This window comes from Myxocyprinus asiaticus, chromosome 36, assembly GCF_019703515.2.
Source record: "Myxocyprinus asiaticus isolate MX2 ecotype Aquarium Trade chromosome 36, UBuf_Myxa_2, whole genome shotgun sequence".
Classification (NCBI taxonomy): domain Eukaryota; kingdom Metazoa; phylum Chordata; class Actinopteri; order Cypriniformes; family Catostomidae; genus Myxocyprinus; species Myxocyprinus asiaticus.
The window spans coordinates 19,325,711-19,344,076 of record NC_059379.1 but is presented as its reverse complement, the minus strand read 5'-3'; the positions used below and the strand labels follow the sequence as shown (position 1 = coordinate 19,344,076).

Genomic DNA, 18,366 nt, shown 5'->3' with positions numbered 1-18,366 from the left:
ACATGTTTTCATTGTCAAGTGGCATTTTCATGTTTAAAGACTTCAGAAAGCTTTCAAATGTAAAATATAATGTGTTTCAGAAGCTAAAATTAATAACTGGTAATGGTCATTTTTATTTTATTTTAATTCGTTTTGCAGTTATAAATGTATTTTAATATAGTTTCAGTTTTTCAATTATGTTAGATATATCTGATTGACTGCAGAGTTGAGGGCATTTGTCCCATCAGTCCCATCAAACATCGATCCCATTGACACAGTGTGATCTGAGAGGAGATGAGCAGCTTGATTTGAGGTGGTTATCAAAGAGAACTGCTAAATTACTGTAATTAATGAGGAGAAATGCTTCTGCGTGGACTGCAATATGGATTTGCTCTGTGTAAATATTATTAAAGATACTGAGTGCACATAAGAGACGTAAGAAATATGCAATGATTAAAAAAATGACCACAGCTATAGAGATAACGTGCTTCTCACGTGAGAAATGTGAAATTAAATCTGATGCATTGCTTTATTCATGACAGAAACCCTCTCGTCTGCTCTAAAGCCGAACAATATGTCTTTAAAGACGTACTTCATTTTTAATTAGCTCTTGCTTATCGAATATCTTGTTTCTTAATAAACAACATCCCACCGGTTACTGGAGCATCATGGTGGGGGGACTTCCTGTAGTCAATGGATTTGATGCAGTGGGGCAGGGGGAATGAAAAAGAAAAATAAGAGAAAGAGAAAGAAGCAAATGGGTTCATTTTTATTTGTTCTCATTTCCCTTCTTAAATCATTGCTCCTTTATATATTTAAAAGAGGGCTGCACTTCAGGAGAATAGAACATTATTAAATGCAACACTATGCTGGAGCAGAACAGAAGAAAACTGAAATTTCCACTTATTTCTCCCCTACTGTTTAAAATAGTTTTCCTCTACACTGTGCAGAATGGAAGCACCAGTATTAAAACATGCTCTACTTCCTTTGAATCTGCTTTTGAGGTCAGCTGAAAAAGAAAATGGATTGGCTTAAACATGTGACTGCCGAAGAGTAGTGAGGGTCCTCAGAGCTCTGCTCAAAGCGACACCCCAGATTTGCCATTAGGTGGCAGTCTTGTAAACAGTATAGGGGAAAAAATCTTTCTGCATTGGGTTTCTTTCTGAAATGCAGTTTATTTAGCTGAAAACAATTAGCTTGTTATGAATGCGGCAGAATGGTTCCCACATTGTTTCGTAAAGTTCTGGAGTTGCAATGTAATGTTTCAGTATACACAACACTGGGTGTCGGATAAATCACAGTGATTAAATTGTCTTCCAAATTATAGCATTTTCAGCTCCTGGTGGAGTGTGCCTTGGAGCCCCTGGTGGGGCGGATCTGATCACCCAGCTTTGTCAACTTTAATTATACAGTGCTAACGATGCTGAGTGTAGGGAGAGGGAAAGATCTCCTTGTTTGAGTGGAGATGACACCAGTGTCACTTTTAGTACGTCTGCCTTCACACTCCAACTGCTACCTCTATGGAGACACACATCTGCAGACTTCCTAAACCCACACACACAATGCATGGTGCACATTATGTGAAACTTACCCTGTCAGTCACCTTAGAACTTAATTTTGTATGCATTTTTTTTATATGCTAGTGAAAAACAGACACATCATCAGAGCTACATTTGGAACTTTAACTGATGACACACTGCTGTTATTTCTGTTTAGTATTAAGAAGAAGTGACTAACTTATGCACATTTACCTGTTACACTTTTACATGAGGTTCAATGAAAACAGCATGTGTATAATAATAATAATAATAATAAAAAAAAAACACCTTGCAGTTTTAATTAGATTACTAACCATGTGTGACATGATGATTTCAATGATAAGGTATTTTCTGTCCACACTGAATGCAAAAACTGAACGACGTTGCACAATCATAGCCAATCAGAAGATATTTAATGTTTAATGTGCACAGGATTTTGGACCAATAAGATTTTACTGTGGGCTACCCTATGCAACGCCTCAACATTAGAAGCAAGCAATGAACACATGTCGTATTACTTGTCGCAATTTTGACTGGTTAGAAAAAATTTCTGATAACTTTTATCACTTGTTGTTTTATCGTGTCGCATCTAGTTAGTATATTAGACATCGATCTAATATTCGCAATAAAGCAAGACCACGGTTTCCAGTTCATGTCATCAAACCTCCACTGTCCATGGTGCTGAAATGCACCTTAGTGACTCTCCTCTCTATAAAAGAACTCATTCAGCTACACAATGGCCAAAGAGGGAGGAGTATATCAAGGTTTGACTAGTTGGTGAAAGAGAGGGAACCCATGCTTTCTGAATTCCCGTTGTGCACTTCCTGAGCCACCCCTCTGTCAAGGGGAGATGGACGAGAGAGAGACAGATTAGGAGAACGAGAGAAGAGACCCCACTTCTACTGCTGCACACGCCTCCCTGATGATAGAGGGGGAGGGAGAAAACAAAAGTGGGGGAGGAAAACTCGAGCCAAGCTTCATCGTTCTCCGTTTTCCCCGCGACTCATTCAAAGGGTCTTTTCCTCCAAACATGTTGCTGATCTAAAGAGGACTACTTCTGCTAAAAAAACTAAAAGAACAGAGACAAAGTGAGGAGTGAGAGAGGAGGAAGGTAGATCTTGCGACTATGCATTTTCAGAAACTCTGACCACCCTTCTTTACATGAGGGCCACTTGACTAGTGTTCTCTCTTCCTGTTCTCCTTTGGTGTGTCTTCTAATGTTTCCTCTGAGAGGCAGTGCAGTCTCAGCCAGCAGCAGCTCTTATGTGGTGTGTGTGTGTGTGTGTGTGTGTGTGAGTATATTTGTGGTTTGGGGAGGGGGAGAGCTCTGTATTGAGTTAAATGCTGCAGCGGCGATCTCGTCTTGTGTGTGCCATTGCTTCTGGTAGTCTCTCTGTTCCTCTCCTATTCTCTCCACGGGGGAACAAGAGATGCAGCCTCGTCTTCATGGGATACAACTGGGATTCAAGCTATAGAGTGCACTGGCAAAGTCCAGAACTCATGGGAGGTCTATAACAAAGGCTGCTCACTCTTTTCTCCAATACGCCTACCACACTGGAGTACTGGACCGGATTCATTTGGGTCTTGCCTTTTTCTCCTGAAGGAATTTGTAATTGTAATGTCACAAAGAGAGGAATTTAAACCAGGATCTTATCCATCAGAATTCTTCTGAAATTCTGCTGCTTTTCTGAATATATATCTCAGACAACTCTGTGAAAGTTCCTTCTCCAAGTGGAATTCAGCACATGCTGTGGTTCTGCTTCTCTAGTAATTGGGCTGTTGCATGGTTAGGGTCCGAGGCTTCAGCAGAACATGGGCTTCCAGGTGCTCTAAGGACACCACTCATTGAAGACCTTTCCTCCCTGTGCACTCTGGTAGCATGCTGACGGGAGCGCTGCATCAGTGGCCCGGCAGGGCTCCTGGTGGTCTTGCTTCCGTCCTGCTCTGCATCAGCCTGCGACTGGCTCTCTGGATGCCCCCGCTGGCTTTGGCTCTGGCAGAGGGGCCTGGGGAGCTGTTCGTCCCTCAGCATATGCCTCATCACCTCGTGCCTGCCGCCAGATCCCACGCCCCCCTGCGGGCAGGACATGGTGCGTAGCTTATTCGACTGCCATATTCAACCTCTTCCCAATGTGTCAATCCATAACCTCCATTATTCCTCCAACAGAAAGAGCATGTTATTTTTAATACCTGTTTGTGCATAATATAAATGTATGATACAGATTAATGCATGGTTTGGAGAGGAAAAGAGAAATATTTTGTGGTGTTTCTGAGCATTATGCACATACATTTTGCAGGGTACAAATGTTGAGAGTCTAGCGTTGGCTGCACCACAATCATTAAACGACCAGCAATTCAGCCTCCCGTTACGCTGACTATGCTTGAACACACACAGCAGATTTAATGTCCTTGTGTTATTTCTAGGGGCCATTTGAGGGGGCTATGTTTATATTAGCACCTGGGCCAAACCCTTAACCTTTCCTGTTTAAAAGGCCACATCCTTGCGAGCTGACTCCAACTAACCATTTGACACGATCAAATTATTTTTAATTTCATCAACTGCACTGTAGTCACCGCACCGCGTTGTGTTTGTGTGTGTGTGTGTGTGTTTGTGTGTGTGTGTGTGTGTTTTTAACGCAGCGAACTGGCCGAATTGAATGTACTCGGTCTAGAAGGGACAGTGGACAGGCTTTTATGCAAGCTATTAGACCCCAGGGTCAGACAGTGATTTCCACAGTACACCCCCCACACCTCCTTTGAAACTCTATTACTTCTGTGGAGCCATTAAATCCCATTGGCTAGCGCTTCTGAGACTAGTGTGCAGTATAAAGTGAACACCTTCTGCTTTATTGCACCAGTGTTTTTCCCCCAGTTTGTGTTCTATTGTCTCATTGCGGATGGCTGTTTAAAACTATCAGGGCGATTTCCACGCTTTGTGTGCAGAGGGGCTTGAGCTGTCAGTATGTGATCCACTGCACTTATATAACGAGACCTGGCTGCCTTTCAGCATTATCCTCAGATTATGCTTTGATAAAAAAAAAAAAAAACACACACACTATTGAGTAGAGGCTGGAAGAAGAGAGCGGAAGCTTGTGAACTGAGACGAGTCATTTATCATCCTTTCGGAGAGGCTCTTGGTTATTCCCTCCCTCTTCTTCTCTGCCTCTCTCTCTATCACTCATTCCCTCTGTCTTTGTCATATTCTTCCTTTCTCTCTTTATTTGTGTGTGTGTGTGTGTGTGTGTGTGTGTGTGTGTATGTGTGTGTGTGTGTGTGTGTGTGTGTGCGCATGTGACACAGCTGGCATCTCTAATGGCAGGGTGTGCTTAGATCACAGAGTCCGCTGCTTGCATGCGTCCCCCAAGGCATCGAGGCAGCGCATCAGGGTCCATTGCTTCTGTCCCAACCCCCCCTCCTGACCAAGCTAATCTAAATCTCTCAAACCTCCGGACTTCTTTCGACCAGTAATATTCTGTAACATTTTTCACAGCAGATCATAATTCACAAGCTCAAATAATGATAATAATGCTTCCCGGCTTATATACTACAGCATTTACAACATGAACAGCAAAACTAAAAATATTCCAGTCCTACCTGCTTCCAGCTCTGTTTTATTATGCCACGATGAAGAGTTTGAGAACAGCGAGAGTTCTGTTGTTGCAGCAAAATTACCATTTTAAAACCATTAACAGTATGTTATGTGGAGTGTATGAAAGTGTGTGTGTGCCCTTGTCTGTGTGTGCCAGTAAATGTGCCCTTTCTCCCATCGAAATGATTGAAAATGTAGTGAAAATGAAAGCAGAATGTGAGACAAATTATCAGAATTTACCCCGAGCTCCAGCACAGTGTTTTAAAGTCAAACCTATTCCGTTTTCCCTCTTTTCCTCTTTTTTTCTGTAGTCTTGCACTTTTTTCTTGCACTCCTCTTTCTTGCTCAGTAATATTGCTAAAATTAACAAACCTTCACAGTTTCAGTTAATGTATATACAGTGGGGTGCAAAGTTTTAAAGGAAAATGCTTCTGTTTTGCAGTTTTTAATTTAATACAAATATTTAATTAGAAATTGTTATGAGCATAACAATATGAGTGAAAAGGTAAATTGAACATTTTACATGAGTTTCAGAATTACTTAGTTATTGGTCTGTCCCCCTTGGCTTTAATGATAGCATGCACTCGAGGATTCCAGCATGTTGTCCCTGTATGATTTAAGAATGTTCCACAGAGCATCTTGTAATCAGAACTAATACAAGCTGAATAAACCTTTTGTACTAAGATGTTATCATGGTCAACATTGTCACAAATTTTCTTATTTGATTTGTAACCATGAAAATAGTTCAGAATTTTAATTATTTCTTATTCATTTTACATCACAACATTTCTTTATTTTAAAATGTTCAAAATCCTGAAACGTTCCCTTTATTTCCAGTTTTAAATTTGACTTTGAATCACAGATTTTCAAAGTGATCTCAGACTTTTGGACCCCACTGTAGGCTATGCCACCCAGATGCAAATTTTTTTATTATTATTTTCAATGTGGAGTTGGAATAAGACTGTGTTAGACATTAACGTCATGCTTTCATTGCAGGAAATAAAATAAGCAAGAAAAGCACTTTCACTCACCAAATTAAATAGATGCTTACCTGAGAGATGCATTGCTCTTTTTGCACTGATAGCTATACGACACTGATAGCTAAAAGTCCTCTCACACCTACAGAAAAATGTATCATCAGCAATTTCCAGTGTAGATCGGACAGTGCATGTTAAACATCACTCCCCCTGCCTCTTTAAATAAGTGAATGTGTAAGTGTATACATGCATATGTTTCCATGGCCTACAGTTTTAAACAGGAATTTTTGGAGTGTATGAGGTGTTTCGTTATGCTGCATCTCTCTTTTTCTGTCGTTCTCTCTTTGCTCATCACTGCAAATCTTCTCTTTATGTCATAGCTGTGGTTTGAGAGGCCTGAATTGTTATAATAAGAGGATGGCATGGATTTGCTAGTGAATGGTGATGGGCCTGGTTAAACATGATACTCAGAGAGGCTGAGAATTTGGAGTGTAGGCTGTCTTGACTTAGAGGAAGATTGAGGGAATTAAAGGAGGCAAAGAGTTGAACTAAGTGGTCAAAGACTATGTACCCGACAGTGATATTCCATTGGGAATGATACAGTATCTCCAGCAGCAAACACAGTGAGACTGAGAGTGACTACACAGGGTACACACTGCACTATGTAGTGGGTACATTGTTTGTGTTTCAGAATATATGAGAAAGACATATCATCCCCTTTATAGTATGGTGGTGATTGATTCTTTAAATGCTATCCACTCTCCCAAGTGAACCTAGGGAGTTGAGGAGAGAGAGGGAGAGAAAGAACAATAGCTGTAGTGTGTAATCTAAACCCAGTCAAGCCAAACCTCCAGAGAGATTTCTTATTATGTCACTGTAGCTCACACATGGGGCTCAGGGAGGCTTAGAGTGGACGTACTGACACACACACTCACACACACACACACACATGCTCATAAACCTGCAGAGATCACTACACACACCTTCCATCTAATAAAAGAGTTATTTGTGAATTCATCGCTCAAAGTCTAGGCTAGGTCTTACTTTTTCTTTTCTTTCCTTTTTTCCTTTCTTCCTTTTTTCTTTTTTCTTTCTTTCCTTCCTTCTGTTCTTTCCCTTCCTTTCATTGTTCCTTCATTCTTTCCTTCCGTCCTTCCTTACCTCCTTCCTTTATCTCTCCCTTGCAACACAAAATGCAAATCGCACACACAGATTAACACACATATACACTTGCAGGTGAACGCACACTCTCACACACCCTTAACCTAAGACTCATCGTCTCCTAAACCCCTGGAGGTGCTCAGGAGTTGAAAACTTGTTATAAAGCAAATCAAAACAGCATCCACTAAAGTGCCACAGCAGACAGGCTTTCAGCCAACACAGCACTGACCACTCATTCCCAGGTCTGCCTTAATTGGCCCAGGAAAGGTCAGCAGGAGAAATACCACAGCTCTGCCATGACCACAAACCCCAGCGTCCCCTGCCTCTTTCACTCTTCAGTGCTCTCTTTTCATATATGAACTGCTGTTTTATTTCTCCAGCAATGCCCTATTGTATCAACTAACTATGTGAAGCAGCACAGAGTGTATTCTTGTGTGTGTATGAATTCTAGTTGTTATAAATCTAAAATATCCTCATAGGAATATTGTACTGTAATAATGTGCTGGCTTCTTTCTAGTTTTGTAGATGATTCAGTTTGTGCCAGGCTATTTTCCTTGAATTACATGAGAACTAAAATAAATCAGAAGACTTTACATTTCACAACGGGTTTTATTGTATTAGTTCTGATTCATTCGGTCCCCTTAGGTCTGACAATAAAAACTGAAGAGAGTATTAATGAACGGAAAGGAAAATGTTTTGACGGGTCCAATGATGCATGTAAAAATCAAACCCACGAGGCATGCTGGAACTGAACAGTATTAGAGCTGTCCATATAGACTATCAACTGTGTCCTGAGGCTCCCACCCACCACCACGGACCCCCAGAGCCTAATTTCTGCCAACCATGAGCCCCCGTCTCTCACCCAGGAGGATTCCTTCATGGGCAGACAATAAAACTTGCCATGCGCTGAGCTGGACCTACATGTATCATAAACATAACGGCTCGTTTTGAAACCTGCGTCTAAAATCAATTCCATCAAAGTCTAGGCAGCACTTACTTCCTGTATTTTTTCCTTCCTTCCTTCCTTTATTATTTCTTTCCTTCCTTCGGTCATAGTCTAGGCATCACTTCCTTTCTATTTTCCTTCCTTCATTCTTTCCTTCCTTCCTTACTTTGGTCAAAGTCTAGGCAGCACTTCCTACCTTCCTTCCTTTTATTTTCTTCCTTCATTCCCAGGGTATCCACGGGTCATTAAAAAGTATTAAAAGGTATTAAATAAATTAGCTGAAAAATAAGGCCATTAAAAAGTATTAAAAAGTCTTAAATTACAATACTTATTATAATTACAATAGTATTATAATTACTTTTATTAACATTTCCATCCTTGGGCCGTAAGGTTGAATGAAAACCTTTCACGCCTCGCAGATAGCAGAGAATAGAGTGGGCACGCGGTTTTCATGTTTACATTCAGTGTGCATATGCGCTGATCCTTTGAGTGCTGCTTTCATTTTCTCCGTTGTCATTTCAACATTAACAGACTGGGCGATTACATGAGAAGACACATTTCACTAAGTTGTACCGTATCTTTCAACATAACCTTAGCGGTGCATTCATGTTTTTTTCGTGCTATAAGTTGGAGAGAGAGAGCGCACAAATTTTGCATGTACTTTTAATTCACAAAAATGTTTTAGTGAGAATATACAGTATGTTGGTAAATACTGCTTTTAATTAGGTAAACTGAATTGCTGTATTGGTGCAAATAAATAAACAGCATCTGATTCATTGCAGGCTGAAGTTATGTGGTGTCTAAGAACAGTGGTAAAGCACCACTCATTCAGGTTGAACAAAGATATGTGCCAGCTTTTTCAAACAATGTTCCCCGATATATCAAAAATATAGCTCAGATAAAGAAAAAAGTTTCACGTGTGGCATGACAGCATATATAATTTGATTTGGTCTAGTTCAAGGAGAAGCTTGTTGGTAGTGTCAATAATTCAGGGCCATTTGTGCTCATGTTTGACAAGAGCCTCATTGAGTGTACTAAAAAACAAAAACAATTGGATGTTTATGTAAGATTTTTGGAGTGACATCTTGGATGTTTATGTATGATTTTTGGAGTGACATCCAGTCGAGGTACCTTGTTTATAGTAATGAACATAAGCATAAGTAATGAACTACTAGGAATGTTCCGATACCATTTTTTTGAGAACAAGTACAAGTACCGATATTTTTTTAGTACTTGCCGATACCGATACCAATACCTGTTTGTTTTTTTTTTGTTTTTTTCTGAACTCAATATCAGCAGTTAATTTCAATTTTATCATCAAAATTGTTTAAATAAATACATTAATTACAACTTTAATCAAATAAAAGTATAACAATTAATTTTCAAAATGAAATTATATTTATCAAAAAAAGTGATCTTATACAGAACCTCACAGTACAATCCTAAATACAACACTGAAGTTATTTTTGTCAAATAAAGTGTTGCATAATAGAGCATCACAGATGTGAGATATTGTTTAAATATAATACAGTTACTATTGATTTATTATTATTAATATGAGTAGTAGTAGTATAACAATGAAAATTACATAATTATATAGTAATGATCTATTTCTGTCATTCTTTTTTCATTTAAATTGAGCTTTTATTTTGAAGTGTTTCTGTGTTGTTAGACCAAGGAGGTTATTCCCAATTCGGAAAAGACAGTCGCTACGTGAATCACAGTGATTATTAAACCACAAAAGGCTACTATATAAATAAATAAATATGTAGACTGTATATTACTCATGCTAAAAAGTGAATTAGCACTCTGCCTGCCATCATCCGCTACAAACAGGGTATGCGATGCTCATAAAAGTGTTTTCCATATATGAGCCATTGATCTCTTAAAGATATGAGCAGTTTGTGTTTCTATGCCTGCACAACATCGGCTCCACAAATTCACAAGCACTCACTTTTAAAATGCAGCATATGCAAACGATCTATTTATCTCATTCCTTCCTTTCTTTCTTCCTTCATTCCTTCCTTCCTTTCATCCTTCCTTACTTTCCTTTCTTTTCCCCTTCCTTCATTCCTTCTTTCTTTCCTTCCTTCCTTCTTTTTTCTTCCTTCCTTCAACTTTTTTATCTCACTCCCTTCCATCTTTCCTTTCTTCATTCCTTCCTCCCTTTCATCCTTCCTTACTTCCTTTCTTTTTCCCTTCTTCATTCCTTCTTTCTTTTTCCTTCCTTTTTCTTTCTTTCTTTCTTTCTTTCTTTCTTCCTTCCTTCATTTTCATCCCTTCCTTCCTTTTTACTTTTTTCCTTTTCTTTTTTTCTCCCTCCCTCCCTTCTTTCTTTTTCCTTCCTTTCTTCCTTCCTTGCTTCTTTCTTTCCTTCATTCATTCCTTCCTCCATTTTTTTCTGGGCAGAATAAAAGACTGTGCTCGACTTATCATAAACATGCCAGCTCATTTTGAAGTCTGCATCTGAAGTCGATTCCCAGGAAAGGAACAGGGAGAAACCGCAGTCAAATTTATGAACATCTTACTTGCTGTTTCAGCTGATGATAATGGCCAGTTTACCAGCGTCAAACACACACATATCCAAAGACTCACACACACATTCATCTACACATCCGCACACTCTTAGGTTGGCCAGTGTTCCGCTCGAGCTGTTGCCTGTAATTATCCAGTTGGTGTGGAGCTCTGTGGTGTCAGTCTGGTAATTGGAGCTGCAGTAATTCACTTTTTAATTGCCTGTTTATTATCGCAGAAGCCTCAGTTTTGTAGTTGCAGCACCACTCGCACTGAATGTTTAATAAACAAATACATTGTCACAGACTCATATTTCACAAAAACATTATAACTGCTTCACATAAAAAACATCAACACACTCACACTAGCCCCCCGCAGGGCCAAAACCACAATATACTTTGAGTATACTACACAATATACCCCCCCCCAATAATCAGATATGGCCAAATTGATATCTTTGTTACTGTTCTGCTGCAGTTCATTATGCACCACTGTCTAATTGTCATTAAGTTGTTGCAGGAATAACATAATGGTTTAAAAAAGTTTAATTTTTACCGTGCTCAGTAGTCTTAACACCGCTTGTCAATGTCCAATCAAATCGATGAAGGCAAGGCTCAAGTTTAAGATGCTAAGCGGGAAACTCGTGGATTATCCCTGTGCCACGCATCAGCGAACAGTTCAGGTTAAAAGTGTTTGTGTCATGTGAGATGTAAGTATCTAACTAAACATGCAACATTTGACCACTGTGACTGAAATGTTGTACCGACCGACATCAATTTCCAAGGGTGCAATCTATTAACCATTTGGCAAAATTCGCTATTTTGAATTTTAAATATGTCATGTACAGTACGTGATTTGTATGTCATTCATAATTGTGAATGTGAAAACATTAACGGAGCAGTTTTCAGCAAATCAGGCTTAAGACAAAAAAGCGAATGTGTGTATATTGTAAAGGAATTGAATGAATGTGGTAATCTGGCATGCTTTTGAAGTACCTTTTTTTTTTAGACATTGTCTAAGAAAATTATCTATATAAAAAACAAAAACAAAGCAGAGTGTTATCACTCAGATCAGAACTAGAACATGGTAAAACCTGTGACTTGTGACTTCTATTGTGCTTTTAGGTTTTGGCAAGGACAGTGTCATATATTCATAATGCAAATATTATTAGGTAATAATTTAAAATCACTGTATCTCCTAAGAGTCTACTTTTAAAAGAGACCATTTATTTTGAGTATGTCTTATCAGGTTTATGCTCAAAAAATGAGCCACCAGTTAAAAGAGTAGTTCACCTAAAAATGGAAAATTTACTTTTACTCACTCATTTACTCACCCTTATGTTGTTCAAAACCCACATGCTTCTTTTTGCTAGCCAGTCATTTTACAGACACATCAATGATGGAACAAATTCAAATTATATTCATCTTTTCTTTGAGACAGCACAATAAAGAAACAGTATGACTGAAACAGGCAAATTGCTAGCAATGCAGACACAGTGTTTTTCTTGTACTGTGTGAACTTTAAAAATACATGTATCTTTTAAAAACAAAAATTATACAATCTTGGGCGTTTATTACATTTCAAGCCTTTATTCAGAAAATTATTGCATTCAGCACCTTTACTATATTAAAGGACCAAAGAGGACCATTATATTTGTAAACTCAACACCCATGACCCCCCCCCCCCCCGACATGGTTACGGCCTTGGATGGATGGAAAACACGCACAAAAGCGGTGCATGCCTGTACATTTACCCAGATGATCATATGTTCAAAACAACACTGTCACTTGCAATACTCCAGAGACTCGTGAAGGTTACAGTACAGCATGTCATCTAGTTTTTGCTACTTTGAAGTGTCATTTTGGGTTTGTGTATAGTTCTCTATGTGGGGTCTTCACTTTGCCTTCCTTTTATTTTGACAGCATTTTCATACCAGTGGGGTGCATGTGTGTTTGCATGTGTGTGTGTTTGTTTGTACTCACTAGATGTGCAAAGCCCAACTGTATTGTGTGTGTGTAAGTGTGTGTTTGCCCATCGGGTGAATGACTCCAACCCTGCAGAGTTTGACTGATGTTCCTCATTCTAGCATGCAAGTAGGAGGTGGGCAGCCTAACGCAATGCACTGTAATTTTAGACCAAACTGCCAGGGTCTTCACAATGACTGTGTTTTCAGGCAAGAGGCATCTAGGGACATGAAGCGGAATAGAATAGGAGCTCAATTCATTCCCTCATCCAAGGCACAAGCAGAAGGTTTTGTGTTTCTCAAGTGTTTATTGATGGAAAGTCAGCTCAGCACAGCTTATAAATATTGTGTATTTCTGCAGGAAGATTTGCTTTGTATGAGCACCCAAGACAATGACTGTATTGGATATCATTGATTTTACATTTAAACATAGAAACAAGAAATCAGATGCTGAAATATGAATTGTTCTATCCTCAAAGCTTTTTTTGCACATGAAAAGATTTTTTTTAAAGAGAGAGGAATAGGATCGGGAAATGGCACATGCAGGATTCGAACTTGTGTGTCAGTGCTACCCAACCTTTTTCTACCCCCACAGTCTTTTTTAACACCAAAGCAGAAATGTGTTACTTTTAACTCATATTATACTGGATATCAATTAGCATGATCATTAACATTATATATGTCACTTTTAAAACAAAAACAAAACTGTGAGTGAAAAACAGACACATATGTTCTGCTATGAGTGTCATTTTTGTTTTCCTTAATACAAAAAATTGACAAATCCTAAGATTAATCATGATTAGGTGTCGTTTTAATCTATTAGTAGTTTTGTTTTTGTTTTGTTTTTTTGTTGACAGCACTAATATTTTCAAGTCAATTTTTTTTTTTTTTTTATAGTTTTCGCAAAGCAAACGTAAAAATCTTTCCAAGTACTCTTTTGAACTTGCTTAAAGGGATAGTTAATTTACTTCCCAAATATGACAATTGTATCAGTGTTTACTTACCCTCATGTTGTCGTCAAAAGAAGATGTTAGGCAGAATGTTAGCCTCAGTCACCCATATGCTTTTATTGTAATAAAAAAAGAAAAAAGAAAGAAAAATGTGATGAAAGATAATAGTGACTGAGTCTCATTTTTCGCCAAATATCCCTTAGTGTATCATGGGTGAAAAGAAGACATACAGGTTTGGAACAACATAAGGGTGATTAAATATGGCATAATTTTCATGTTGGGGTGAACTATCCCTTTAAGTACCCCCTGTGATACGCATGCCCCTAGCACATGCGCTAACCTAGAGGCCACAGCTCCAGCAAACTTAAAATTCATACACATTCATGGGAAATTCTGCAGTCTTATGCAAACAAAGAGTGAATCTTAAGCAAATGTAGTCTTTCAGCTTGTGTATAAAAGCATAGAGGGATCTAGGTATAGCCTCTGAGGGCCTGGCAGAAGAAGAAGAAGCTGGTACGTAATTTAATTTCTCCAGCACATAAAGGAGATTACGGTTATGATGGGATTCCAGAGGGCCAGGTAATATCTATCTCATTAGAACAGCTCTCCCAAGCATTCAGACACAGCTTTTTTGAGGGGCGGCAGTCCGCTCGCTCCCCTTTTGATTGTTCGTGTTGATTGACCTTAGAAGTGCATTGGAGTGGAAAGATCCACATGGTTGTTAGGTAGTGAGGGTCTTCTTTAAAACCCAGACCCAGCTGCCCACCCAGCCGAGATGATGGAACATATTTAAGGGGCTAATGGTCTGGCTTGCACAAAGCGCCTGCCTCATTTAACAGCATCAGAAAATAGACTTCAGAGAAGAGATTTAACCCCGTTAGAGGGAGAGCAGCAAGCTCCTTAACCACATCAGGGATGGGAGTGAAAAAGTCAGGTTGAGAGAGATAAGACAATAAAGAAAAGACGGTCTGTGGAGAAGCTCCCAAGTAGTTGGAATAAGAGAAGATTGCACACAGAATCCAGCAGATTTATATTTTTTAGATTTTTGTCATTTTATTGATAATGAAAGTGGAGAGAAACACGGTAACAGGATCGAGAAATGACACAGGCCAGATTCAAACTCACTTTTCCCACATGAGCACCATGTCTCATCATGTCTGGAGCATGTGTCTCTATGCCATAGCTCCAAGAATCTTGCATATTTAAACAGAATTATTACATAGCTTTCTGGAATATTTGATTCTAATTGGCCAATTGCAGCATTCTGTGGTCATTTCAAATCAAACCAGTATTTCATGTCCATTTACTTAATTAGAAAGTGGCCGTTTAAAAAGTGGGACAATGTACAGTCAGCTGGTCTAAATAAACCTCATTAGGATAATACAAGATTTTGGGGTTTATTTTGCTATAATGACTGGCTGACTGTACATTATTTCTAATGTAAATGTATGTCAGATGTCAACTTTTATTTTTAAATGTTGATGGCACTAATTTGAACTTTTAGATGCACCCTTCCCTAGCCATTTGTGCCTGGAAATCTCTGCACAGCTTTACGCTTCCCTTCTCGGCAAATCCATTCACTCACCCACAGCTGTGAATTGCCATCATACTGAGCAATAGATACGAGGCAGGCAGCCATAGCACTTTGCACAAAACAGATTTCAACAGAGCCGAAATCAAATCCGTTCACTCTTCCTATCTGTTTTTCATCCAGCATGGCCTGTGCGCATATGTGTGTGTGAAAATCAACCATCTGAGCCCCACTAATGAGCAAAACTCATCTCCCTGTGTTCTGAGCAAGATCGTCCAGGGAGTCGTCACTGGAGCAGACCGGGTGCATGTTAGTTTGTGTGCGAATCTGTGTGCGTTTATGAGCATTTGTGTAGCCGTGTGAGCGAATGTGTGGGTATGTGCCCCGAGGGTGCTGTTTTCCAAGGGGGTCAGGCTGATCACTGACACTGTGTGAAAGAGTCTCAATGAGATACAGTCAAGGGGTCCACCGAGAGCTCACTGGTGAAAATCACACAGAGTAGAGTTAATGAGCACAGCTCTGCAAATAGAGAAACGTGCCAGGAAATAACCCAGGCCTCCTAAAACAGCTATCAGCACTGTAACTAAGGGCCTCTTACTCTGGTTTTTTGCTGTGCTACTCCAATGCCTGTCTTATCTGCATCTGGAGCTCAGAAGCACAACAGTCATGCTCTGAGGAGAGGAGAGCATTGAAGTGCACCTCGCATCTCCTGAGGTTGTTATCTTGAGGTTGATGAGCTCTTTGCTCTGTGAACATTATCATGGTTGCACCTGCCACAGTCGAGTCAGTTTCACCCATTTTACTATTGAAGTCACGGCTGATCAAAAGAGCTAGCGCGGTCCACAATTAATGAGATCAACTCCATTAGGCTTGAGCATTTCTCTCTTTTTCTCTCTCTCGATGCAAAAAGCATCATCAATTTTCACCAAAAAAACCTTCCTGCAGGCATTTAATCACAGTGACCCTGCTCACAGTCAGCTACCTGCCTCTGACACTGTAATTAGCTCCATCAGGCATTAGCATGCGACTCGCTGAGCAGGAATAGCTGTCTGGTCCGTGGTGTGTTTGCCCACCTTTTGCAGAATAAATGCATGCAGAAGTAGGTGCTGCGCTGGGGGCCGTGAGGCTAGATTGATTGTCCGGTGTGTCGGCGGGTGAGGAGAGTTGCTGTAATCAGTTCAATCAGCCCTGGGCTTGGATGGGGGATGTATGTGTGTTTTGAGTGGTTGTAGCAAAAGCAACTCTGTTTAGCTCAAGCTTCAGTAGACACAGGTGCTCCTGGTGACATCAGAATACTGAGGGTCACTTAAGGGCTATAATTTATCCAATCAGGAAGCCGCAGGGGCTGTCTGGAATGCTGATGGGTTCATCAAGATACTCCCGCGTGTTGTGTAATGAAGCAAAAGATGCGGGTATACGCACACACATACAAGCACAGAATGAAATTCAGAGGCTTAAAAAGGTGAAAATACTTCCTTCAAAAAGTTTTTGGACACTTTTGGACACTTTAGTCACACTTAAAATGTATGAATTCCATTTAATTACATAACAAAATGTAATCTGCAAGCAAATGATGAGACTTTTACTCAGAACTAACTTCACTTTTCCTTGTCATTTTGCAATTGCTTTTATCCAATTGGTATAAAAGTCATTTTTAGAGGATTTTTGAAGTTACTTCCCCTTTAGTTCACCCAAAAATGAAAATTCTCTCATCATTTACTCATCCTCATGATATCCCAGGTGTGTATGACTTTCTTTCTTCAGCAGAACACATTTGAAGAAGCACAGAAAAATATCTTAGCTCAGTATGTTTCTTTAAAATGCAAGTGGAAGGTGATCAGACTGTTGAAGCTCCAAAAAGAAGAGACAGACAGCATAAACGTCATCCATACAACACCACCTGTTAAATTAATAGAAGACACGATCACTTTTGTTGTGAAAAAGATACATTTGAAGTACTTTTTAACTATAATCAATCGCTTCCAGTCAGCAGCGGTCAGGTACGTAATCACGTTGGCATGTTCATGCGAGAACTGATGCACCTGCGACCCACCCGGAAGTGTAGTGCTGTTTTTCAACTAAGATGGAGGAGCGCTGTACAGAAGCTTAGTTGGTTTGGTTTAGATCTGTATTTGTATCTGTTTCTTTACTCACAATGGTGCGTTTGTGTGCTTATCCTGGATGTTTCAACTGAAATAAAAACGTGAGATTGCGTCTGTAACATGGCAACACGAATACGTCACACAAGAGACCATGTGAACTTGCCGCTTTTGTAAAGCTTACCGGAAACGATGGTTTATGGTTAAAAAATATTTTTTTATTTATCTTTTTCGCACCAAAAGACACTATTTCTATGTTCTGCTGAAGGAAGAAAGTCATACACATCTGGGATATCATGAGTGTGGGTGTCAGAATTTGTAAGGAAGGACCCAGAGATGCAGAAATACACAAAACACAGTTTAATGATGATGTAAATAGATAAGGGTAGATGGCAAAGCTCAGGAGAAATAACAGTCATTAAAGTTGAGTAGCAGTTGAGGCAGTGATGGTGACAGCCATGACAACAATGGTGAGACAGCGATGACAGCCGCAGGGATGGCATAGATGGCTGAGAGGCGTGGTAGTGGGGCAGAGTGAGACTCCTGAGTGAGAAGAACCAGAATAACAGCAAGGTGAGTAATCCTGGTAAGTAGAGATGGAAAACAGCTATAATTCCACAGACAGGAAAACAGGAAACTAACTGGCCAAGCAAAGAACAAAAAACTAGACAGGAAAAAATGAACAAACAAGACTAGACTAAAGACTGTACATAACACGAGAAACAATATGGCAATGAAAAAGAGAAACATGAGGGTATAAGTAGGAAGGAGGAAATGAGCAACAGGTGCAGATAATTAGCTGATGAACAACACAAACAAGCATTCCCATGGGAACGTCAATTGCGCCGTCCATGAAGCAGAGGAAAACACAAGAGGGCAGCAATCAGCCACGTAGACACACAGGAAGAAACTCAACAAACCCACCATAACCATGAAAGTACCACACCCCCCCCCCCCCCCCAAGGACAACTCCTGGCAACCTCAGAAGGTTCACCATGATGCCAGTGGAAGTCAGTGATGAGAGCGGGATCCAGAATGTCAAGGGCCAGAATCCAGTTTCTCTCCTCCGGGCCGTAACCCTCCCAGTCTACCAAACATTGGAAACTCCTGCCCCACCGT

The 18,366-nt window shown here is 39.8% G+C and overlaps 1 protein-coding gene across 10 annotated transcripts in view; it reads left to right on the top strand.

Annotated features, from left to right (window-relative positions):
- LOC127426713 (neurexin-1a) overlaps window positions 1–18,366 on the top strand; it is a 220,116-nt gene that overhangs the window by 137,917 nt on the left and 63,833 nt on the right. Inside the window, exon 1 of one of the 10 annotated variants that reach the window (XM_051673680.1) lies at window positions 3,005–3,607. The exons of the other annotated variants lie outside the window; for them this stretch is intronic. Within the exon in view, the coding sequence (XP_051529640.1) occupies window positions 3,397–3,607 (211 nt within the window). The 5' untranslated portion in view covers window positions 3,005–3,396. Of the gene's footprint in view, window positions 1–3,004; window positions 3,608–18,366 lie in introns of those variants that run through there. 10 annotated transcript variants of the gene reach the window in all.